At 38.5% G+C, this 25,396-nt stretch overlaps 4 protein-coding genes and 1 long non-coding RNA gene across 5 annotated transcripts; 3 read left to right on the top strand and 2 right to left on the bottom strand.

Moving 5' to 3' along the window:
• Positions 1-2,990: 2,990 nt before the first annotated feature.
• LOC146469680 (uncharacterized) lies at positions 2,991-5,424 on the top strand. Its single transcript, XR_014867167.1, has 2 exons — positions 2,991-3,054; positions 3,172-5,424. It is a non-coding gene; the product is annotated as an uncharacterized LOC146469680 (long non-coding RNA).
• A 686-nt stretch (positions 5,425-6,110) lies between these two features.
• On the bottom strand, positions 6,111-7,307 carry LOC146469679 (UPF0690 protein C1orf52 homolog). The gene is made up of 2 exons (XM_085122938.1): positions 6,823-7,307; positions 6,111-6,399 (listed from the first exon to the last, which is right to left on the bottom strand). Exons 1-2 carry the CDS (start codon positions 7,304-7,306, stop codon positions 6,257-6,259), a joined length of 627 nt encoding a protein of 208 aa, XP_084979064.1. The 5' UTR covers position 7,307; the 3' UTR covers positions 6,111-6,256.
• Positions 7,308-7,370: 63 nt separating this feature from the next.
• LOC146469678 (splicing factor C9orf78 homolog) lies at positions 7,371-11,421 on the top strand. Its single transcript, XM_085122994.1, has 3 exons — positions 7,371-7,877; positions 9,636-9,904; positions 10,904-11,421. The coding sequence occupies exons 1-3, from the start codon at positions 7,462-7,464 to the stop codon at positions 11,149-11,151; spliced, it is 933 nt and encodes a 310-aa protein (XP_084979120.1). The 5' UTR covers positions 7,371-7,461; the 3' UTR covers positions 11,152-11,421.
• A 78-nt stretch (positions 11,422-11,499) lies between these two features.
• Positions 11,500-16,897, bottom strand: LOC146469677 (queuine tRNA-ribosyltransferase catalytic subunit 1-like). The gene is made up of 8 exons (XM_085122992.1): positions 16,661-16,897; positions 16,151-16,219; positions 15,629-15,818; positions 14,974-15,117; positions 14,464-14,602; positions 14,011-14,086; positions 12,994-13,188; positions 11,500-12,325 (listed from the first exon to the last, which is right to left on the bottom strand). The coding sequence occupies exons 1-8, from the start codon at positions 16,889-16,891 to the stop codon at positions 12,083-12,085; spliced, it is 1,287 nt and encodes a 428-aa protein (XP_084979118.1). The 5' UTR covers positions 16,892-16,897; the 3' UTR covers positions 11,500-12,082.
• A 297-nt stretch (positions 16,898-17,194) lies between these two features.
• LOC146469676 (general transcription factor 3C polypeptide 5-like) lies at positions 17,195-25,300 on the top strand. Its single transcript, XM_085122991.1, has 5 exons — positions 17,195-17,583; positions 22,123-22,338; positions 22,685-23,008; positions 23,461-23,770; positions 24,907-25,300. The coding sequence occupies exons 1-5, from the start codon at positions 17,207-17,209 to the stop codon at positions 25,171-25,173; spliced, it is 1,494 nt and encodes a 497-aa protein (XP_084979117.1). The 5' UTR covers positions 17,195-17,206; the 3' UTR covers positions 25,174-25,300.
• The last annotated feature ends 96 nt before the right edge of the window (positions 25,301-25,396 follow it).

Below are 25,396 nucleotides of genomic sequence, written 5' to 3'. Positions count from 1 at the left end.
GTACATTAATTTATTCATTAAACTCTCCCCTCTCCTACTCGAGAAGTATTGTTCTGATTGTCTTCAACAGAAGCAGGCCAATCAAAATCCATTCTTGTCGCTTATATCGCGAGGGAGGGGACCCACTCATCCCTACTTGTGTGACGTCAACGCATCATTTGATTTATTCATTAAACCGAATTAATTTGTGGCGCCATATTGTTAACATGTTGTGGACTAAAGTGTGCCGTTTTCAAACGGAAATTTCACCATTTTGAAACGGTAAATCGAAAGAATAACCTCTAAGAAGCACTCGAAATTTAAAACGGTGGAAATTGGAGAGTTCCTGGCGAAGAAATCGTGCTTTGTCAGTGACAGTCTTAGACCACGATGCCAGACTGAAAAGAGGTCATTGAGAAGCTTACGTTGTCGTAATGGAATTTCAAAAATTTCCGGTGAGACCCTGAGTCGCCTAACACAAGGGAAACAACGTAACGCGATCGTCTTGACTTAAACTATTCCATTAGCAAGGATAGTTTTATAAATCTGCGAAGCATACAGTTGGAATAAATAAGTCAGCCACAGCATCACGCGTAAATGCCAGTATAGGCATCTTGTTTCGTGAACATTTGGGAATCGAATTTTGCGATTGCAAGAAAAATTAGAGCAAAAGTATGAGGTGGATCCAGGGGAATTCGGGGGGTTCGATAGTCTCCTACGCAGCCGCTCTTAGTGGGGAGGAGCGTTGCGTGACGACACTAAGAACGACTGCGAGGGAGACTAGGGGCTCGATCGAATCCCCTAAATTAAAGCATGTAGCTAACTTCGAAAACGTGTAAAAATATGAAATAAATACAGTCAATCTTAAATGCAAAAATTTCATAACCAAGTTAAGCCTCTGCTGCTAAATATTAAAACATTTTTTCCCAAAAAAACATAAATTTTTGGTTCACGGTTAATGTCGCTCTTTTAGATGTCTGGACAGTCTGGCAAAAACTGAAAGGGGTCCGTGGATTTTGTAACTCGTGATTTCATGCTCATCTGCAGTGAGATTGCAGGATGTTTTATACAGTAGATGCGCGTCTTTAGACTCTTTAGGTGACAGCGCTAAATATATGTCATCTCTGAAGACATAGGATCCGTGGAATTCGTGATTTCATGCTCATGCTATTTATCTGCAGTGAGATTGCAGGGTGTTCGTTTGTCGCGTACACTCTGTTTTTTTTTTTTTTTTTTTATAAGAACCTTTTATTAGAACCTCGAAGCTGAGATTAAACAAAATTTTAAGAACGTATTAAGAACATTCTTCAGGAGGAGTCGATTAAGAACGCTTTTATTTTGCTAATCTGTATATCAAATCAAGGTAACAAATGTAAATTTACCAAAATACTTAAGGGCATGTTTTGTGTAACATTAAAACAATGGTGACGCGCACCTCGGTTTGTCGTAATCACTTTGATATGTTTCCTGGTCACGTCCGCATTGAGTTTACTGAAATACATGTAGTGTGTACCATGTAATTTAAGAACATCTTAAGAACGTTTTCAGCCTCAAAACGCAAAAAAATATAAGAACGGTCAGCCTCAGCTCCAAAATTAGACGTTCTTATAAAAAAAAAAAAACAGAGTGTATATAAGAGTCTAATGGATCCACGTCTTTACAAAGTTGATTATTGTTGTCTCTCGCTTTCGAGAGCTTTGGCCTCTTGCAGTTGTTTTCAGCTCTGTTGCCTCGTGACTGAAAGACAAGTATAGTTCTTAGAGCTGACATGACTGGTCTCCATTGTTTTGTGTGTAAGTTCGCATCCGGTAGATATTAGAAGCTAAGACGGTCGGTAACTGTCATGCGAGTCTCTAGGATGCTTCAGCGATTTCTTCTGACAAGTGTTTAGTGTTGTTTCTTGGGCAAGACTGCAGTCCCGGGGGGGGGGGGGGGGGTACTCCTCTATATAAGGTATATAGGTATGTGCCGCCCCAAAGGGTATGGTTTTTGAGCCGTTTTGGTCTGAAAACGGGTATAGATTTTGACAATTACGGTCTGAAATCGGGTCGGGTTTTTGGGGCGGGGAACATTTACGAAAGCTTACAAACATTTTTCTTCTCAGTACGTAACTGGAACGACTAACTGATAGCGAGAAAAAGAAATAGATAAACTATGTCATTCCAGCTTACTTTTACTCCTTGCATCAACTTCCGTTCGGCACTGATGCATAATTATCAGGTCTGAAAACGGATATGAATTTTAGAGGTCAGGTCTGAAAACGGGTGTGGAGAATGGCATGTTTAGGTCTGAAATAGGTTCGGGATTTGAAGACCCGGGCGGCACACCCCCACCAAGAATTCCAAGGAGTAACCCCCCCCCCCCCCCCCGGGACTGCAGTTTCAATTCTAAATGAATCTCGCCGAGTTGCCGCTGAAAGTTCTGAGAGCAGATCATGCTGTTTTGACTGTTTGAGTTTATATGTCCCGTTCAGTCACGTCAGTCGACAACGAGCGAGTACTTTGACTGAAGCTTGTCAAAGGATCACGTACCGCCATGACAACGGAAAGACTGTCAGCTCTGACAGACTGTTGGGTCTGATGAACATTCACTACGAAAAGCCCGTTGACTGCGATGCTGTAGTTCAGCTTTTTGCGGAAAGATATCCCCGAAGAATGCTTCTTGTCGATCCCGTCTTTGACGAAACACAAAATTGAAATAAGATAAAATGCAGTATATTCTTTCATAGTTTTATTATGCAGACTTACATTTTAACTTTAAAAAATGAGATAGCTTTGCCTCAGAATAGCGGAAATCGCGTTTCCAGTGTCGCGTTTCCAAGGACTTGAAATTTCAAAATTTAACGGGGGGGGGGGGGGGGCAGAGGTTCCCGGATCCCCTGCTGGGGCGCCACCTTCCATCGAACTCCCTCTCCTAAAAACCTGGATCAGCGCCAGAAAGTGTACTAAATTTCGCGATTTTGAAGTCTACCTCTATGAGTGCAGAAATTTGGAGACTGATCGTTGGAGAGATTTACCTTGTAGACACGAAAGAAATAATATTCATGATCGGTATGGTCGTTTGGCTAATGTCACAGTTGGACACCTACCAAGGAAATTTCAAGAGTTACGCGCTTTAAGCTTTTACGAGGTGGTGTCATAAATTAATGTTGAAGTTATTGACTCAAAGCACCGACGATCTCCTTTTGTACAGGATGGTTTTGAACTTCCAATTAAGTCATTTTTGAAATGGATCACTCGTCAAAGAATAAGGAAATACTGGTAGCTCTGAGATGCAAAGGTATGGTTCATGGAGCTTACAAATGGAAACTTCGATGACTGTATTAAAGAGCATTCTCGACTCCAGAGCTCTTCCCTTTTGCGCATGGTGTATGACCTAGTCACTGAGCCGAGCGGCCCTGGGGTCCGTGGGATTAGCCCATAATCCTAGTATCACTTAGCTCAATGGCCTCGCTCGTATACTTAAGAATACTTGTATTGATCGACTAGGACTCAGTTATCCCTTGGCGATTATCCTGTTAACATTGTTTTACATTAGACACTTGACTTGTCTATTCCGCCTTCTCATTGCCTCCAATAACGACACAGGGTCGAGAATGTATTAAAGAGGTTTTGGCCGAATTACAAGCTGAAGCAAACATTGAGTCAGAGAAAGAGTGCTAGTCGAAAGCAAGACCGGAAAGATGTTTTCAGGGGCAGATAGTCACAGTTTTAATAGAACCTTATCACTCAGCGGCCATGTTGAGTCTCAGGAAAGTAAAAAGCTTTGTTTTTGCACGGCAAGCCTCGTACTGAATTCGCCTCTTGCTAACAGCTGCGCTGTGCGAAAACAAAGCTTTTTTATTCCCCCGAGGCTCAACATGGCCGCTGAGTGATAAGGGTCTATTCAGAACAATCCACCACAAGGCCCGTCTTAACTCAGAACATTTAAAATTCTTATTGTTTTCTTGTATTATATGGTATTATATTCCGCGTGTTGAAATTTCGCGCAATCTCTTTTCGCGCGTTTTAATTTTCGTGATTTTCTGAAAACAGGAAAATCGCGAAAATTAGTTAGAATAAGGTAGGACATTTCAGGTTGCTTTGAACCTCATCATGAAAGCGAGGCTATGCAAACAAAGCTAATTTTTATATCAAAAACTTTGTACTTAGCCTCGCTTTCATAATGAAGTTCACATCACCCGAAAATGCAGCTATTAGGGTACTTAAACGAATAAAATACTATGTTCCTTTCGAAGTACTTAGAGTCATTTTCAATCATGCATAGCGACTATCTTTCGTCGTGCCATCTTTCAACATGCAATGTAACCAGGCCTTAAGTCTTAATTTATGGCTGAGCTCGACTTTGGGCCAGTACCAGGTCAGCACATTAATCAGCCATTTTAGGTTCATTTGTAAGTCATCTCGGCGAAATCTGGATGATTTTCAGGCTTGATACTTTGAGGCCATTATTTTCCACCCTTGATCGTTTATTGATGTTTTGAATTGGTGAACTATTTTTATCGAGGTTTTCTTAAACACAAGACACCGGCCGTCCGGAAATTCTTGTAAAATTGCCCTGACGGTCTCGTCGAGTAAATATCTACAAATGTAAGCTTATTTCTTCATAAAAGCGGATCAACCTCTCTCAAGGCATTGTGGTCCCTGGAGAGGAGACGGGGATAAGGCCCCCTAGAGAAAATTGTGATCTCTCCTTACCTAGACTAGTGATTTAATTAAGGATATGACCTGTGTGGAATTATCCATTGGCGTTTTTTTCAGTAGGTTCGCCTAAACAAACTCTCACTGGTCAGTCACATAATGAAAAGGAAAAGATGAAAATTGTGGAGAAGATGCGGCGTTTTGGTGACAAACTATTCAAGTGAAACATTCATTCATTGTTCTTATGGCTTCTATTTTGAATAAAAACAATTTTCCATCTCCTTTATCCTGCCCATTTTTCGGGATTTTAGGGAGATAGAGGCTCATGTAAAGCTCGCGAGAGTGGCCGACGGTGCTGATCTTGTTAGTGGCAAACAGAATATCCACTGCAATGAATCAAAAAGTAAACATAATTATAATATATATAGTGTGAGCTCCGATGCATCAACGGACTAACCGTTCGTATTTTCTACACTTCTGTTTCGTCCAGGTTATTTTCTCGCTTTCTCTTTTGGCTTTTTTACGGCTAACGGTTAATTTTTTTCCGTTACGGTGAAGAGAAAAGTTTCCTTTGTTTTAAAGAGAGTGAAACCTTTATACTGTGTTATTTATAAAACAGCTGTAAGATTCAACAAAAAAAATCGGGTTTTCGCGTGAAATTTAACATGGAATTCCCTCCTCAGGTTGTGAATCTTCCTATAGATAGAGCATAATATTATATTATCCCATTTCTAATATTATTATACGTTTGAAAAATATATTGTATATAAATAGGATATCTTTTTTGAACTACTGCGTAAAACAAGGAACGACGAATCCATGGAAGCAACCTATGTCGATATATTCGTACATTTTTAAAAATACAACTTATACATTTATCCTCTCTTTGCCGAAACAACCGGGACCTGGACGTGTTAAGCCAAAGGCATCCAAATTCCTGCAAATATGCCAACCGCGTTTAGCAGCATCTAATATATATGTTGTTCACGTGAATCAATAAACCAAAATTTTTAGTAAAAGCGTTCTACAAGTAGGCATTTATTCAGTTAATTCAGTACAGAAATTACAAAATTCCCAGGTCCAACATTTTTGAAGATAACGTGCGGTGCGTGACTTCCTGCCGTAGCATTGAAATAGGAAATGCCTAGAGTCCATACACACGTTTCTTATTTTAACATTGAATTCATTACTTAGTAATAATAAACTATTTTCCGTTCAGCTCGCTTTTACTGGTGTGTTTTTTCACTTCAAAGCGTCTCTTGTTTCGATTCGTTTGTTGCTCCTCTTTCGTTGACTCGATATTTTGACCTCGTTTACTCGAAAACTAAGCGTAAATCAATGAAAAAATATATAGAGTGATTTTTTGCTGACTGAATTGAAGGCGACATACAACTGAAACTTCAGCCACTTTTGAGCAAAACGAAAACTCGACCTAAAATTCGGCAGAAAACGGTTAAATGTTCTCAGCCTTCAAAAAGTTTTATCTACAAGATCGATTCATTCTTATTATCCTTCATCGCCTAAAGAACTCTATATTGCAGCAAAGTCAACCACGAAGGCTTTTCTTTTTTAGCATTAAACAAGATTGGTTGGATGGTTCCAATTTCTTTTTCAAGTTTTCTGTAGAGTTGTCTGTTTTATTCAGCAGAAAAGTCTTGACGCAGAATCCTCTTTTCTTCCTCCACGTAACTTTTCCCCCGTGAGGACTGTCCTTGGTCGCGTTTTCTTTTCTCCTTCTGCCTGAAATTTTCTGTTTTTTGTTTCTTTGGTGCACTCTCCCCTGTAATTACAAAAAATTGAAAGTGAATATGTGAAATGACTATGAATGAATGACAACAATGAAAGAAACATTTCGCTAAGATTTAAGCCCTGCCATACCTACCCGCCTCGACTAGCTTTAGCTATTTGCGGGTAGTTATATACCTAATAAACTTTTAACTCTGTTTTTAATAAAGTGTTGTTTTGTAATTCAGCTAAAGTGAGTGCTCAAACCAGCCGAGATGTCAACTTAACCGGGAGCTGGTTCCACTAGATCCTAAACTTTTTCAGGCTTTCTTTGGCTGTCTTCTCTCCTTGAAGGAATCAAATGTAGGTGACCTGCTACTTTTCAGTTCACACTGATCACACACGTCTAACCAGGCTTTAACTTGATATATCATAGAATGACTTATTACCATAATACAAATGAAAGTAAAAATCTCACCTCTGTCGTTCAATATGTTGAGAGCTGCGGTCACCGATCGCTTTTCGTGTATGACTAAATGCTTTTGGATGTCTGATATTTCTTTGCCGTATTTGACCGGAGCAGAAGATATCACTGCATCTTCGTATTCCTCGCTGTCTCTACTCTCTGCAGGAGAGGAAAACTGCACAGGTGGAGCTGAATATGTGTTCGGTTCGTAGCGTTTAGAGAGTGAATTCCAGTCTACATAGCTCTCTTCCTTAGTTTCCAAAAACGATGGTCTGCCGACAGTTGCGAACAAAGTGGTCGGCGAAGGTAATTTTGTTTTAGGGGATGCTGCCTTTTTCGTTGAATCCTTCGATTTGAAACCATCCTCATTATCTTCTCCAGTTTGTTCTTCGCTTTCTGAATCATCACTGGAACTGGAATCTCCAGCGGTGAAGAAAGATAACGGATCTTTGTCACCGTGATGATCCGAATGTGTGTCCGCAGATTCGTCCGCCATCTTGGAGCGCCTGCACTTTAATCAGCGGATTCATTAAAAAATAGATCCCAGTCCCACGCACTTCGCAATAAACGATGGCGGAATGACTGGAATGACAGCGTAGTCGTTCTTTCTTTAAGTCTTTAACAAGTTTTTAAGCTTAAATTTATCCAAGAATGCCTCGCAGAAATTACCGAAAACGCCAGGAAACAGAAGAAGAGGATGATGATGAGCATGAACAAATTTCAACGAGCGAAACGCTTGAAGAAAGGAAAGAACTGCAGCGATTTCGGAAGAAACATGGCGGCGTTTCGGCGGCAGCTCTTGCTCTGGGAAAAAAACTTGCGCCAGAAGAAGAAGTGGAAAGCGACCCTTTTAAATTGAAGACAGGAGGACTTGTGGAGTTAAACAGTTTGATTCAGGATAGAAATCGTGACAGAGAAGGGGAAGATAAAGAAAAGTCTATCAACCTGGGAGCAAATTTTGCGGCAGAGACAAACCGAAGAGATGAGGACACGCACATGTTAAAATACATTGAGGAAGAAATGGCGAAAAGGAAAGGCTTTCAACCCGATCAAATTGTCCAAAGCAAGTAAGTGGTTAGCTTAATGGTTAGCTTTTGATGGCAACTGAATTAGAGGCGCAACCAGCTTACTTCATCTTCTATTTTTCATCTTTGACCAAAGCTATATTAAGCTTACCTTCATGATCAGGTGTTTGGTAAACAAATCTTGTTTTCATAGGTTTGTTAATTCTATGGCTATAATTTACCCTGTGAGCAGAGGTTTCTTGGTCATCCTATATGATGGCATGTCAATACATGTAAGAAAACTTGGTTACATTTGACTTGAGAAGTTTTGTTGGCATTTTCAGTGAAAACATTTTCTGAATCTTTATAGGGAAGACGGGTGTTTTCTGTGGAATCGTGCCTTGCCCTTGTGTACTCACTGAATTTAAAATCGGTTTTTTTTTCACAAAGTGACGGTATGCATGATTCATGATGATGTTAGCGTGCACATGCACAATAGAGAATCAGATGAAAGTTTGCAGAGGTTACTTTATCGCCTACCAGTGAAGGGGGACCAAGGAAACTCTGCTAGCAGGGTAATAATTAACAATTATTCCACGAGCGCGCGTTGGATATGAGATGATAGATAGCCAACGAGGCGCGTAGCGCCGAGTTGGCTATAATCATCTCATATCCAACAAGTGCAAGTGGAATAATTGTTTTATTAAAAACAACCGAGAAATATTGCTAGATCTTACTGATTTCGCTGTGCAAGAACGACCAGAAGGCAATTTAATGGTCGCCATTTCTCGGCCATGGTATAATTGCTCATATACCATGGCCGCTAAGCCAATCAAATCCCTCGAATTGCATTATACAATGATGCAGTTTTTAATAATACTACTTATAATAATAGCTTTATTTCTATAGCGCTCATATTCTGTCTCATGGTGCTTTACAATGTAATAAATAAATTTATTAATTAGGTTAATTAATTAATTAATTAAATAATCTTTGTAAGTCAGTAGACCCCTGCTGTGTAGAGAAATTACATCTCATTGTATATAGGGATTTAATATTATAGCAGTCCAAGTAGTTATACTTGTGTGTATAACATGTTTCGTTATATTTATAGCTGATTCGTCCCATTATACTCATTGATTCATTTCACAAACCTGTGCAACAAGATTACTAGGTTGGCATGCCCTTAAAATCTGTAATAATTACAGATTATTATCTTCTTTTTTTAAATTCTATCATCTTTTTGTTTATAATTCGAACATTATTTAACAAATGCTAAATTGTAATAGTATCGCTTTTGCTCTGTAAATATTTGATGAATTGTAAATTAAAGTTTGTTTTCGACAAAAAATTAAATTTTAAAAGTTCAAGTGGTGTTTAATTTCATATTTTTTTCTTAAACTGTCATTTGTAGATGTATTTTTATAGTCAGTGACACAAGTGTACTCAGAAAAAAAAAAATCTTAGTTCTCCCAACAGGAGTTGAACCTATGACTTTCCGATTACTAGTTTGGATTCATAATTTACTTTAAACTATAATTTGTTATAAATGCACAGAATCTGCTTTGTACAGTGTGAATATACAAATATTCCCATATTGGCTTGCGTAAAAAATCCAAGATGGCAGATGTGAGGGTAAGTTTGGGGTCTATCTGATAAAAAAATAAAGGTTTGGAAGGACACATCCTGCTAAGCAAAAAATATATATGTATATTAAATTTTCCATAAATTTTGTATTCCTGCAAAATGCCAGGGTTTGAGATAATGAAGACTGATACTGTGGAAATTTAAATTACTGATTTATTTAAAACTTCTTTGCAGACCAAAGTCAAAAGAGGATTTACTGTACCAGGTTCCTGAAAACATCAATGTAAAGTCAAAGATCATGGCTTCAGAGGAAATGTTATCGAATCAGATGTTATCAGGAATCCCTGAGGTGGACCTTGGCATTGATGCAAAAATAAGGAATATTGAGGCAACCGAGGAAGCTAAACAGAGAATTATAGAAGAACAAAGGAATAAGAAATCAAGAGGCCCAACTGAAATGGTGCCTACTAATATGGCTGTCAATTTCATGCTGCACAGTAGATGTGAGTTTGCTAAATATTATGTATTGTACCAGAAATTGTCTTAACCCCCACCAACCCCTTCCCTTGGAGTGGTTTTTGGTTTGAGCCATTTGCTTCCTACCCTTTGGAAATTCCAGTTTAGTTTAACATCTGCCTTTAGACGTGTCCCCCTTCCCCTTTTAATTGCCAGTGACCTTCTTCTGTGGAGTGTGTATTGATATTAATTTATTTTCCAGAAATTCTGATGTGAAGGTCAACTAACACTAAACCATGCAGTAGACTCTTTTATCTTGACCAACCACTGGCTCTCCAGAATCTATTTCCACCTTGCTCCCGCTTGTAGGTCATTGCTTCCTTTGAATTTGAAGAATTGGACAAGTTAATAGTCCCAAAGAAAACCAAGAATGGATTAGTAAACTTATAGTTGGTTGGTTTCCTGAAACTTGTCTTTGAAACTACCATTAAAATTAGTTGAGTGGCAGTGTCATAGAAAGTGCAAAGCTTGCAGTGCTTTAACCATGCCTGGTATTCCTCAAGCTGTATCCCATAATTTCAGTCAGGGTAAGTAGCAGGATCTCCATTTCCAGTATGGCAATTTTGAAATATGTTAGATAATTATTGTTTGAAGCAGGGCTCGGGGCATAATTGACCTAAACTGCTTTTTAAAGATTGTTTTTTTGCTCAGTTTTGCTAAACTTCTTTGCATGTGGCCCTCAAAAAAAAAAAATATTACCCTGAGATCTTTTCACATTGTCAGGTTTGTTTACAGTAAAATGCCATTGTGAGCAAGATTTTCATTTTAACCACATAATGAAGCACAAAGCGGCGGATAAAACATCAAAGCAACATTTCCAGAAGGAATGGAAGGCCATGAAAAAATTTGGCAAATCTGGCCAAAAACAAGAAAAAATTGTCTAAAAAGCACTGTAGCTCGGTTATGCCCAAGTTCTTCAATGAAGTGTCTCATCCAGTGACTTTTTACCTATTGGAAAGAAAAGTAACGTAAAGTTTGTATTTCAGTTTTTGATGAGCAAAAGAACATTGATGCTGAAAGCAAGAAAGCTGCAGCAGCAAAAGACAAGGCCAAAGAACAAGAGCAAGCAATCAAGAAACCAACAGTGAAAGGAAATGATGCTACAACAGTGCAGAGTGAAGGGGAACCCTTACCAAACAAGAAACGTACTGGTGACAAAGTAGAAAAGGCAACTGATGACTTCTTTTATGAGAAATTTAGAAAGCGTGCTAGGGACTCCTGGAGATATCAGTAAACAAACTACTCATGCTGTGATGTGTTTGGAGTTTGGGATTGACTACAGTCCAAATTTATGTATATACAGTTTAGTAGCGCGAGGTTTTAATAGAAAAGTTAATGCCTTTTAGAATCTTCTTATTCCAACTGTTGTTCTAATTTTCTACATTGAACTTTGTTGTTTTTTTGTTGTTGTTTTTTTTTTGGCAATAGATATTATCCTGCTTCCAGTGTAAAGCAAAGAAGTGATTATTAATAAGTAACCAATAAATATTCACTTTGTACTTTGTGCTGTTATTCCCCAATAGTGATCAGCATGTAATGTCTCCTTACAGTTTGAATTGCTTGATCAAACATAAAGATCATGAGAATAAGGAAAATGATCACCAATGATCAAAATAATGTCTTGATGTTTAAACAAATTCTCTCAACTAGTACTATACAAAATATATTGAAAAGAGTAAGGGGAATATGCATGTTGATACTGGGCGTTAAAAGGTGCATTGTACAGTTTGATTTGAGAATGAGAAAAATCTAGATGCGGCATAGCTGAGTGGTTAGAGCGCTGGACTTGAAATCCTGTGGTTATAGGATCAAGTCCTGTTGCGACTGCTGGAGGTATTTCATGGTAACTCCAAGATCAACTCCTTGGCTACGCTTGCCTCTTGTCAGCTGGGATTTTAACCATGCTTATTTTAAAGTTATTTGATTGTGAAGTTTGAATGCTTGTTCCATTAGCACCTTGACACGCACCAAGGGTAAACACAATACGTCCAGTTTTATTTTTATGATGTGCGAATGGTGATACCCTTGTTCATAGAAACTAAATAAAAAATGCACAAAGCTCACTTTTCACCATCTTTTTATCCACATGATGAGTTGAAGGAAAAAAAAAAAAACGATTGTTTGAAGGACTTTTTATTTGTTGATACATGTATTTTTTTTTTTTTTTATTTTACTACTGAAGAATCACATTCACCAGTGGGTTTGTTTTCTTCATCACTTAATTTAAATAAAGTCTGTTGTTTACCATCAGAATTTCCCGTGTCCAAAATTATATTAACAGATGATAAAGCTTTCTGGGCCCAGTCTGGATATTTTTTATCTGGAAACATTCTGTTCATAAAGCCTCGAACAAATTCAGGAAACTTGTCCTTCTTAATACTTTCCCTTATGTTTCGCATTAGCTCCATCTAAAAATCAAAAAGATTAAATGGTTATTAATAATATTTGCAATATGATGTGTTTACAGACTTTTGCTGTCCACTAGAGAGAAATCTTTGTTGATATGCACCCACATTTGGAAAAAGCATACAAACTACATGTAGCTGCAAAAATTTCAAACTATTTCCAACTCTTGGCATGCAACTTTATTTTAGTAATCTCAGACATTGAAGTACCATTTAACCAGTTGCAGGGGCTGCATGCTGAACTCCATTTGGTTCTGTTCTGGTTTGCTTCTTTTATTAAGCTGGTCTGAGAAGGAACCAAAAGTCTGCCCCCCCCCCCCACCTGCAATCCTACATGACTACCAACTGAGCAGCTTGACCAAGACACCAAGAGGCATTTTGGACTGTTGCCTAAGAGACATCTACATTTACAGTCTACCAGCAAATTTCACCATCTGAAACTTCAACAGAGTCCAATAGAGCCATTGTTAATGATCCTGCTGAGGATTTTTTTTGCTAGAAACTAGCTTGTTGTATTTCTTTGAATAATTTTACTTGCTCCATTAGGTGTGATTATTCGAGGATATTCAACTGAACTACCAATAAAGGATGATTACCAGTAATTCTTAACACTTTCACCTTTATAGTAAGAAATTATTGTATGACCAAAGAGTTGCACAGACCATACTTACCTGATAATAAATATTATGAATTGTTAACAAGTGGCAAGCCACCTCTTCTCTGCCCAGTAGACTATTGATGTATGCTCTGGTATGATGCTTGCACGTCCAACATCCACAGTCTCCATCAATAGGTTCAAGATCTGTGGTATACTGTTTATGCTTTAAGTGAAGCTGTCCCCATGGAACCAAGGCTGTACCAAATCTCTGCAAAACATTTTGTAGCTCACCTGATGCATTTCACATAAACGTGAAGTTCCAGAAAAAAATCCATCTACCCACCTCATGGAAGGTCATCAGAAATTCCAAGGAGGAGGGGGGTCTTAAATTAAGAAGTAAAATCTTTGAAGCTAAACTGGAATTTCCTGGGAGAGGAGGGTGGGGGAGTATGGATTTTCTGGAACCGCACAATCTGCAAGTGCTGCATCAGATCCTGGAAAGTCTCTGGGTTTGCAAGATTTTCTTAAAATTATGCATGTAAAATTATAACGTCAACTCTTCATAACTCAAACCCCCGCTAACTTGAACCTTGCGCTAACTTCAACCAATTTTCCTTTCCCTTCAGGTCATCTATATAATTTCACCGTTGATAACTCAAACTCCCGATAACTCGAACTTTTTCCAATTTCCCTTAAAGGTTTGAGTTATTGGGAGTCGACTGTAGATGTACACACATATTCAAAAACTACCAGTCCCATGGTCTGGTGAAAAACTTGTTAACACTGCTGTTAAAGGTGCAGGGATAGAAATACTGCAAAGAAACATGAATTTGATTTTGTTGTTTGGAAGGGGACTTTTTCATTTTCTTTTCGATATGTTTTCCAAAATCATTACAAATATTTGTAGCCCATTCACAGACCTTCTATTTTCTCATGACTATTCCCTCAGCATGGGGAGAATTATGAACCTGAGGGAGTTTGATGAGGTGGGGTAGTACCCAAAATACACACTGTGGATAGACTTTTAAAAACTTTCTCTTTTTCAAATCTCAAGACAAAGGCATATTTTAAGAATGTTAAATGTACTTACTGCTGTTCTTGTGGGATAAACACAGTCAAACATGTCAACTCCTAATGCACAGCACACCACAAGATCCACAGCATAGCTAAACAATTTAAAAACATTTAATTAACAACCAAAGTTATCCATGATCATAAATAACTATTAATAATCAAAGATTAGGGAGTGGGTTTGATGATCTCAATCTCAGGTTCTCTCTCCTTTGCCAAGTTGGGGATGCCAGATACACGTCCCAAGATCCATTCATTCCATCAATGTCCAAAACAATCCCAACTCCAATCTGTATTAGGAGTGCACAGACAAATTATTAGCAGCTATGCTGGCTAGTTGATTTTCTATGTGTGGGTGGTGGGTTGGGGGAGGTGGGGGTTGGATATTTTCTGGAACAACACATTCAACAGATTTTATTAAAATATGCTCTATTATACTACATCATTGTATCAGAACTTGTTTGTTTCTTACCCCACTCCCATCAGATATCTTGGTTTATTCTTTGGTAACAGATCTGTGCAGAGGGTGACAATCTTCCAGAACAATGACTTTTCTTCTCCCCCACTGAGACCACCAATAGCAATACCAGGGGTGCGGCGCTGTACCATTTCTAGATGTATTCATTCAAATCATAAAACTTTGATTTGACTCAACAAAACAAAAAGACAAGAAAAAGACGTAGTTGGACAGAGTAAGCCTTGCCATAACCTCCCTCGCAGTCGTTTTTAGGGAACTCGTAGCTTTACGACTGTGAGTAATACATCAGTTTTGAAGCTGGTGCTATTTTACTTCCAAGGAAGAGACCATTTGAAAGGCTTATCATCATGAATATGAATGCAAGCACGTAACTAGATCAAAAGTGAGCAGGCCAGACAATAATATTGAACTGCTTGGCTGACAGCCAATTGGACTGCATAATTTAGCTTAGTCATAAATTAGTCGAGCTAATTGAGAAAAACAAACCACCAAAAGGTGCTTTACCTTTCACACAAGCCTTCCTGAGCTCTGCGTCTAATCCTCCTTGAATGATTGCAAATAAATTCTGTTCAGTTGGTCGTTTGTGTGCAGCTATGCACCTGTCAAGCCATCGGATTGAGCGATTCATGGCTTCTTCAACTCTTGGGCCTATCGATTATTTGAGACAAATAATTAAACCACATAAATTGTTGATGATCTGTGTTAAACAGGTTGTACTAACCGTTGAAGCAGGTGCATTTTTTGGAACTTGTTGGGTCATAAATTATTTCAAAATCTATGGGAGTTCTGACATTGGTACATTTGACACTCACAGGGCTGGGATAGAACTAACAGTAATGTTAATTATTTGCTTTGCTGACTGTAGGTGTGCAATTAAATTAAACATGTAAATGTATAATAATATTTTGTTCTAGCAGTATCCTAGCAATATGCAGGATGTTTGTCCCATGAACCTAGTTTAATAGCCTTAGCTCCCACGAGTCTCCTGTACATGTGTAGCTCAGTGGTAGAGCATCCAAACTAGTAATCGGAAAGTCTAAAATTTTAGGTTCGACTCCGGATACGGGAGCACTCAGATTTTTTTTTTGAGTATGCCTATGTCACTTACTGAATAATACATCATTCTCAATTTTGTGCTTAATATTGAAGTGCATGTCACCTGTTGTAGTACTGCTGACCACATCATCCAGTTGCATAATGATATCAGCTCCAATGGAATTCTGGATCTCTGTTGACTTCTCTGGTGTAAGTAACATTTCTTGGCCATCATGGGGTGACTGGAACTTAACACCTTCCTCTGTAATTTCAGCTAATTTCAATAAAGACACCATCTGAAACCCACCACTATCCTGGACGTTAAAAATTAATTTTAAAGCAAATATCAGAATGCCACACTGGTTTATTAATGTAGTGTCATATACTGAGTAGCTGAAAAAAGTATATTAATATATTTTTTGCCTTGATTTTATACCATGAAATTTAATACTTATTATCCTAATTAAAAACTAATTTGAACTAAACAAAAGCTGTCATAAGAAATCTCCTTGAACTTTGCACTTAGAAACAGATCATACTTGAACGAAAACTTAGAGGCAGGCAGTCCAGACGTTGCAAGGCCTCCTTGATGAACAAAAAATTTTATTATTCTATTGCATAACTTAGTTGAATGATTAACACTTACAGTTAAAAGAGCTCTTTTCCAGTTCATGAAGCCGTGGAGTCCTCCAGCCTTCTCTAAAATCTCTGTTCCCTAACAAATAATACATTCATGCCAATTATAACATTTTCAGATTTCTACTGAATCTCCTCACTGTGCCTTCCCCCTCTCTCCTAAACGATCAACCCCCTCCGGCCCTTCCTCTCTCTCAAACTACCAACTCCCTCCCTCTATATCAATCTGCCAACCCCCCTCCCCTTCCCTCTCTCCTAAACTACCAACCCCCGCCCTCCCACCCTCCCTCCCTCCCAAACTGCCAGCCCTCTGCCCCCAGCCCCCTTTCCCCCTCCCAAACTACCAACCCTCCCTCTCTTCCTCCCTCCCAAATTGCCAAGCCCCTCCCTGGCCTCTTCCTCGTCTATCTGAAGTTTTTCTTTTTAACAAACAGACCACTTTTGGTGGGCAAGGGGTTGTTAATTTTGGCATTGCTTCTGTTACTTTGTTTTTATTCAGTACCACGTGAAATTAACTTACCGGTCTCATTCCAAGATGGTAAGTGTTACCAAGAATAATTTGACAGTCCAATTCAGTGAGCTGTTTTGAGGTAAGTCCCTTCATCGTTCCCTGAGTCCCAACTGGCATAAATACAGGAGTTTCTACTTCATAATGTGGTAATGTTAGTATTGCAGTTCGAGCCTTGCTTGACGAGCACTCCGCTAAAATTTCGTAACTCAAAGCACATGAACTCTCTTGTTCGTCCGCCATATTGAATATTACCGCTAACTTAAGAAACCGACGGCTCTAAAAATATTGTTCTGCAAGTTGGGGATGGGAGGGAGAGAAAGGTTTTGCTTTACCTAACTTTCTTTTGGTTTTATAATTTTCCTTTCTAGAAAAGTTTCACATTTTATGAAACTAAGTTTTACATATCACAAAATGATTCCTTCGTAAATGTGATATCGTTTGCTGAGGGGAAACTTACATAAACTTTTTCGCTTCCGTCCGTTCCTCTCATCACATTTATGTTTTGTTTTACCTTCATTATGGCCAGCGGTTAACAGCTCCACGGTTGAAAACAAAATGGCGGAAGACATGGACGAAAATTTGGAGGAAAACAGAAGTGTTTCCTCTTCAAATAATGGCCAAATAACATTCAATCAAGTTAGACTTGTTGGAATTGAATACCCTGGTTATATCAAGGATGAGAAACGCATGCTTGAAACACTAGGAGGCGAAGACACTGTCGCAAGAACCTTCTCTAGTCCAGCAAGGAGATTAGAACTTTCGTTCCGGCCGGGGGACCCATACTGCCATGCAGTATGCGCTGATCGATACCCCACAGCGAACTTGCTTCTCCGAGTAAAGCAACGAAAAAAGAAAAGGCGAGAAGGAAGTGACGAACCATCAGAAGTGAAATATGAACAGGAAATATTGGGGATAGTAGGGAACACATACAAGTAAGTTTATGTAAGCAAGCTAGGGGTGGGGAATGGGGTGTCTAGAAAACTCAGACCTAGAAAACTCAGACCTCAGACCTCAGACCTAGAAAACTCAGACCCCCCAATTCTGGAAAACTCAGACCCCCTTCAAACTGCATGTAGAAATCTCAGAAGAAAAAAAGGTTGGAACTTGGAATACATTTTCATTACGGTGAAATATTATACGCTATATTTGTACAGTGTCTGCCTTTTATTATTTTACAACTAATTGCAAGATAACGGAAAAGATAACAACAATGTTTCCTGTACGTTTCGTCTCATGACACGAATTTGCTCTTTATGAGAATAAATCGACTGATTGGCATTTGTATATTTCTAAAATAATAAAATATTTTATACTTAAAAAATCACGGCTCGTGTCAAATTGTCTACAGTGACAATCGCCTCACTTGACAAGAAAACTCAGACCCCCCAGTTCTGGAAAACTCAGACCTAGAAAACTCAGACCCCCCAATTCTGGAAAACTCAGACCCCCTTCAAACAACAAAACTCGGAAAAAGAAATAAACGTGGTTGGAAAATGGAATTCATTTTTTTATACGCTATACAGTGTCTGCCTTTTATTATTGCAAGATAACGGGAAAGATAACAACACTCCGTTCCTGTCGTCTCTGACACGAAATTGGCTTTTTATTCGAAGAGAGAATAGAGCAAAATCCAAATCATGATACCCCTAAATATCTCAAGGACTAAAATTGTGTCAGTTTGGTGCTAACAAAAAAATCGATGTTAAGTGTTTGTAATCGACATATTGTGTTAAAAAATCATTTTACACTGTCATGTCGGATGTGGCTTGAGCGGCGTTGTGTGACGGTCACGCGACATGAACAGCACATGACATTTTGGCGCGGTTTGGTGGTTTCATGTTTCTGTTTTTGCTTTATTCTCTCTTCGCGTTTACTTATTTTTCTGAGTTTTGAAGGGGGTCTGAGTTTTCCAAAATTGGGGGGTCTGAGTTTTCTAGGTCTGAGTTTTCCAGAATTGGGGGGTCTGAGTTTTCTTGTCAAGTGAGGCGATTGTCACTGTAGACAATTTGACACGAGCCGTGATTCTTTTAAATATAAAATATTTTATTATTTTAGAAATTTACAAATGCCAATCAGTCGATTCATTCTCATAAAGAGCAAATTCGTGTCATGAGACGAAACAGGAAACATTGTTGTTATCTTTCCCGTTATCTTGCAATTAGTTATAAAATAAAAGGCAGACACTGTACAAATATAGCGTATAATATTTCACCGCAATGAAAATGTATTCCAATTTCCAACCTCTTTTTCTTCTGAGATTTCTAGTTTGAAGGTGGGCTGAGTTTTCTAGGTCTGAGTTTTCCAGAGTTGGGGGGTCTGAGTTTTCTAGGTCTGAGGTCTGAGGTCTGAGTTTTCTAGGTCTGAGTTTTCTAGGTCTGAGTTTTCTAGACACCCGTGGGGAATGGTCCTTCAAAACCTATGGGTCTCGCAAAATTTTAGCCGAATTTTTCGATTCTGCGGTATCGTTTTTTTGGCGGTTATGTCTCGCAATCTCGAATTTTTGCAAGGCTAAGGAAAGTCTAGAAGTCCATATTTGTTTGTTTAAATGAATGACGGACGTCTGAAGTATCGTTACATGATATAGAGTTATAATAACGCAATTTTCAAATTTCCGAGAAATTAAAATTAATCTTAAATTGTCTGAATATTTCCACAAAACTCGTTTGTAAGACTTCATACTAAGGTACAAGCTCATACTAAAGTACAAGCTCATACTAAGGGAGGCTCACTTGCTCATACTCGAATTTCAATTTCAAGAGTTTGAAATTTGTCTCATGCTCGCATTTAAAATACTTCAAGGTCTCGATCTCAGAATTTAAAAAGTCAAAATGTCGCTGTCTCGCATTCACCATTCCCCACCTCTCTTAGCTAGACTCAGAGCTTCTGCAGTGAACAATTTGCAAGTGTTTACACTTGCCACCATCCATGCCATAAGATCTACTAAGACTACATACTGAAAGCGATTGCACCTGTATTTGTTGGTTCACCGATAGTGAGTTTATTGGATGATGTAATAGCTTTCATGAGGTCTCACGTGATTGGCTTGTAACTCTTTTAGAAGACAACAGAACAAAATCCCCATCCCTAAAAAAAACAATAGCAGCTTCTACACTATTAAAACAATACTTACAGGCTTATATTATGAGAGCTGCTACACTACTGATTATTTTCACCAAATGGCTATAAAAGCGAAACAATTTGAACTATAATAATTAATTACACTGTTCGCCAAAGATGGACCATTTTGCTAGTATGCCGCTTTTGAAGATTTTTGCCTTAACCCTTTCCCGACCAAGAGTGCCATATGGCACAAGACGCAATTATGAGCTCAGTATTTGGTCAATTTGTGTGAAATTTGCACAACCAAAAGATCTTTGAAAGATCTATAAATTGAAGGCATAAAATCATGCCCCCGCCTAAATGAGACTTGATTTACCACCCCTCAAGCTTTTGGATTTTTTTTCCTTTGTACGTTAAGTATCCAGTTGATATCTTACAACAAGCAATGCACTGAGAGCTGTACATTAAGCTATAGTTTAGGGGGACACCCAGTATGTACAACGAATAAGAAAATTTTCAAAGTTTTTCTTCTTTCGTTTTGGACTTTTCTCACTCTAATATGTGACCTCCTCCATCTCTGTTGGTGTGATTTATAGCACACTCCAGAAAATACCTTTTAAATGGTATATCACATATAGTCTTCCAGTTCATAGTTAGCGATTTAGAAAAATTCGCCATTTCCCTCGGACGGGAAAGGGTTAACCTCCATGAAAAGCAAAATATATTTGAATTGATGGATTCGGAGTAGCTAGGGAATACCCTGCCACTCCCTGGAACGAGTGGATACGTGGCTACGCAGCTACGTGGCTACGCGGCTACGCAGCTACCTGGCTATACGGCTACGTGGCTCACACAAAGAACGAGGCATAGTCATACAGTCATGTACTTCTACGTGGCTACGTGGCTACGCAGCTACGTGGTATCTGCGTAGCCATGTAGCCACTCTTTCCAGGATTACTTTTGGAGTGGCGGGGTATTCCCTAGTTAAGCCATGGATTCAAATACAATACCTACACTATAGTACAATACGATACTTATACTATTTATAATAGAATATTTGTGCTACTTACAGTCCATTTTTAAGGGTGCATATACAGTACTAGGACTACTTACGACTTATTTGCGATTATATACGCGTATTGATTAAAAGTTAGGATGAAAAGATATAAAAAAAACTGAAAAAGAAAAAGAAAAAGAAGGACATGAAAAAGAAAGGGAACAGAAGAGAGAGGCCGCACTCCTAATGCAGAAGTCTTGGAACAAGAGTGGAGTTTAAAAAAAATCGGTCGTTTATGTTTGTAGCTCTTGCACAGTCAAGCCTTCTTATCAGCACATCAAAATACTAGTCAAAAGCAGTCTCAGAAAACACTAAAAAGTCAGATGCTATGCTTGCTTTTATTGAAAACAATGAAGTAAAATAAACTCAATAACCTTTGTATGGCTCTAAAAATGTGTGAAGGAATTTGTCCCTAACAATTATCTGGAATTCAAACCTCACAATGTTCCTTGAACCTTCCTAGAACAGATACACTGTAACTGTTTGTTTCTTGGAATAGATAGTACCTGTGGACTACTGATTTCAGTGTTTATGATTTTTGTGCCAAATAAAGAAATCAATGTAATTTTTATATGAAATATTTTCCTAACCTAGAATCTTACGCATGCATAAGTTAGCATTGTTCCTTGAGGCCGAAGTAAAAGTAACCTTTTTTTAACAGTTTTATCACACTTAGTTGTTACACCCCTGAATCTAGTTTTAAAAATGTTTTAAAACAAAAACTAAACTTGAGGTTAGTGGTTCATCTTCTGAGGGATTTAAATATGGATCTTTCTGGGGGATAATCACTAGAATACCGGTGGGATTACTAACTTGTTTTCCAACTGGGATCTTAAGTATACCTAGATGCATTAGGCAAGCAGTTTCTAAACTTTTTTCATTTAAACTATTTAAATCCATTTTTGTTACAACATTTTTTGAACAAGGCATTTATTTTGATTAGAATACATGCATGAGTTCCAGTCTCATCAAAACTTTTCCAACTCCATCCGACTCTGGTATGTCTTTATAGTCTTACCACCGTAAGTTAAAAATTCTCAATACAGTGTCTTTACTGGTCTTAAAGTCCTAACATATCTCTGAGGAGACCTCTCAGTATAAGCCCGGGGGTTTCTTGAGGTCTTCCGCCACTTCTTACTTCTTCTTTCACTATTATTATTTACTCTAAACTTATGTACAATCCTAGTCTATTATTCATTGTAACTTTCTATGTTTGTATGTCGTGGTAAATAAATAAATAAATAAAACTGATGATAAGTTATACATTAGACTGATTGGGTCTGTATTTATAAGTTTAGACAAAAGGGCATTTATTTTTCAAATACTGCAGTTGATGTTTACATGTCTCTTTCAGATTTGAAGTGATGGCAGATTTTCAATATCTTGTTCCTGACATGCCAGACTTCTTGGCAGAAGTGAAAGATGCTGACGCGCTAAATCAAGATATTCCTCTTCATTTGCCTCCTCCTGTGTTTGCACGGTTTGACTGTCCAACAAATTATAACTACCGCCCAGATCCACAGACAGGAAAAGGAAGTACAGACAAGGGTGGTGATCTGGATGGAGACAGGTGCAAACAGCCTCTTTAGATATTAAGGCAAAAACCAGCTAACCTTTTATTTTTTTTTATTCATTCACCTTGACCTATTGAATTATCACAGAAAGTAACAAGATATACAAAACAACAACAACGGACTCAAGATGAGTACAAAGGCAAGGGATTAGGGTTTGGCACAGGGCAGTAACAGGCTAGGACAAAGTCTCAATAAATATTATTGGCAACTGCATCCTAAACTTTGCAACTTTTTCTAAAATTTATCTGGGAACAATTTGCTGTGGCATGTCAATGTTCATAGAATTTCTTGTTTCCATGACAATCATGTTTTGACGGGCAGGTTTTTCTTTTTGCTTTCCAGACTAGATGGCATTAGAACAAGACATAGACGCCTTGCTAATGCGGTAGGCGCCCATTTTAGGATGCCTGAAGTCCCCTCTGTACCAAACCCCAAAGCAACAGAAATAGCAAACAGAGTCAAAGATGGTCTAGTGGAGGTGGTACAAAAACTTTTTATTAACAGGCCAATTTGGTCACGGAGCGCACTGCAGTCTCATGTTCATACTTCAGCAGAGAGACTAAAGCAGTTGCTAGCAAGCGTTTCATATTACTGGCTTAATGGTCCTTGGAGAACACTTTGGACAAGGATTGGCTATGATCCTCGGAAAGATCCCAGTGCAAAAATGTAAGTTTCAGGTTTTCTCAAAACATGTCCTATTGAAATCATCTCAGGTTCTGGCTGACTCACAGTTTGGTAAAATAAAAATTCCATGTTGAACACCCTGGAAAAAAAGCTTGTAAATAAATCCTTTTGTTATAATAGACAGTTTGGTAGCGCTGTTACAACTCTGTTGCCTTGTGGACTTAATATCCCATCATAGTGCACTAAAAAGTCCCTGAAGTTTCATTTTATCAGTGTTACATGTTCATCTTTAGACAACTTTTTCTGTTTATTTCAAAATGACCATTTTTAATCATTTCGTTAACTCCAGACACCCTAATGTAGGTTTCACAGTGGAGAAAGAGGAACAAAAGTTATCTTTTTACATCTCGATAGACAACAACCATTCTCCTTGGAGAGTGGAAAAAGACACTCAATAGTCTAAATTAACAACTGAAGGTATTTATTTGTAACAGATATCAGATGTTGGACTGTCGAGTTGGCACTCGAAGGGAAAGTAAGGACCTTCCAATCAAAGCCAAAAAAGACACAAGCATTTACACTCTCCCCAACTTAGTCAAGAAAACCTCTTCCCAAGGCACGCTGGTAAAGGAAGCTGTTGTAATTGGCAGTGATGAAAAGCCAGACAATAAACAGAGCCAAGAACAAGATTTGCCGTACGTGTTTACTCCAAATAAAATGCCAACACAGAAACAGTTGTTTTACCAGCTGTGTGATCTGCATGATCCAGAGATTCAGAGACTTGTCAGCATTAATGACGGACAGGTATGTTCAGCTAGTGATTTTAGTGTAGCGACAAGGCTAGGATTTCAGTTTAAACGGTGCTATGTTTCCGTTAAGGGACTCTGTTGTGGCCGGGCTGTTTAGCGTGAACACAACGGAGTACTGCACAGAATACCCAGCATGAAGTGACAAGAAAGATCACCACCCCTCCCCCCTCTTGACAGGATGTTACTCCATCACAGGGTGTCCAGCATGAAGTAGCAAGAAATGCCACACTCCTTCCTAGATGGGATGATATGCGTTCTGTCACAAATGTTGAAGTGGCCATCCTTCTTTGTCTCTCACCCCTTCAATGTTGATTTTTTGTAAAGTGAAAGAAAAGTTATATGAAGGCAATATTGCGGGAAGCGGGGGGGGGGGGGGGGGAGAGACCATGTTTATGCGGTGTGCCACTTAGTGTGGTGACTGAGTGTGTATTCCTTTCTGAACAGCCTTCTATGACGTGTTTATAAAATAAATAATAAGTTAATAAAATATCTTTATTCATTCAATAAAGTACATATTAAAAGTTAGAATAAAATATAAGAACACAGTAATAGTAAAAGCAAGCATAATCAAGTGTAATACTAGATAGAAACAGAAAGAATGAATTATACTTCAAGCTTATACTTAAAGATTAGAGCGGTTTTCATTTGAGTGTCGGAAAACCAAAACCAAAGAAATTGCTCTGGCCAATCACAACAGACGCAAAGAGCGCAATGAACCAATCAGATTTCGCTACAAATACATGTAACCCGGCGGCGCCAAGCGCGGGAAAACGCGTGCACGATTGGTTTTGGTTTTCCTTCTCATTGGTTTAAAAATGGCGCGAGTTTTGCCAACCAATCAAAGAACGTAGTAATGCAAAACCAAAGCAAACGCGTATTACTTTCGACACTCAACAGAAAACGGCGCCAATATGTTAATAAAACTACTCTTAAACCGCACGGTATTAATAATAGGCAAAGCACAGCTTCTCTATCTTAGTCTCTCAGAGCTCATCTTCCTCTTTGGGATGAGATTATGCGGTGGGTGGCAAGCATTATTTTTGATCTTATAGAATAGCTTTTTGTCTTGCCTTTCTAGTATATCCTAGATACAAAGCAGTTTAGAGCTTTATCTTGTTCTCTTTCGGCTAGGAGGACGAGTGTCATGAGCGAGATGGGTGGTGTTTACCAGGAACAAATGACAAGATCAGAGAAATCATTTATCAACGGACCTTAGATTTAGCAGAGAGACTAAAACAACAGTCAGGGGAGGGGGTGGAGCAGCCGTTGCCCCAGTTATCAGTCACAGGGGATCAGTGGGACGGTCATGAAGAGGTTCAAAAGTACTTGGAAATGTTGGAACAAGACGACGACATTGAAGCGTATGATATATTTGATGACTTTACAGAGGATGATTAAGTGTTAACAAGCTTACCCTAACCCGGAAGATTGGCTGTTGTATCTGTTTGTAGATATGAGTTTTGATCACAGTTTCATTAGCAACATGTGAAAGCAAAGGATATTACACAGTGTCAAAAAGGTTACACCGCGTCGTAAACTTTTATTTAATTTAGTTACGTGCGTAGAAATACCGAGGTCTCTTCCCCTTGAAAAAAAAAGAAAAGAATAAAAAGAACATTTA

This window comes from Pavona decussata, unplaced genomic scaffold, assembly GCF_977016875.1.
Source record: "Pavona decussata unplaced genomic scaffold, jaPavDecu1.1 SCAFFOLD_120, whole genome shotgun sequence".
NCBI classification, from domain to species: Eukaryota; Metazoa; Cnidaria; class Anthozoa; order Scleractinia; family Agariciidae; genus Pavona; species Pavona decussata.
The sequence above is the reverse complement of the archived record's forward strand: the minus strand, read 5'-3'. Positions and strand labels throughout refer to the sequence as shown.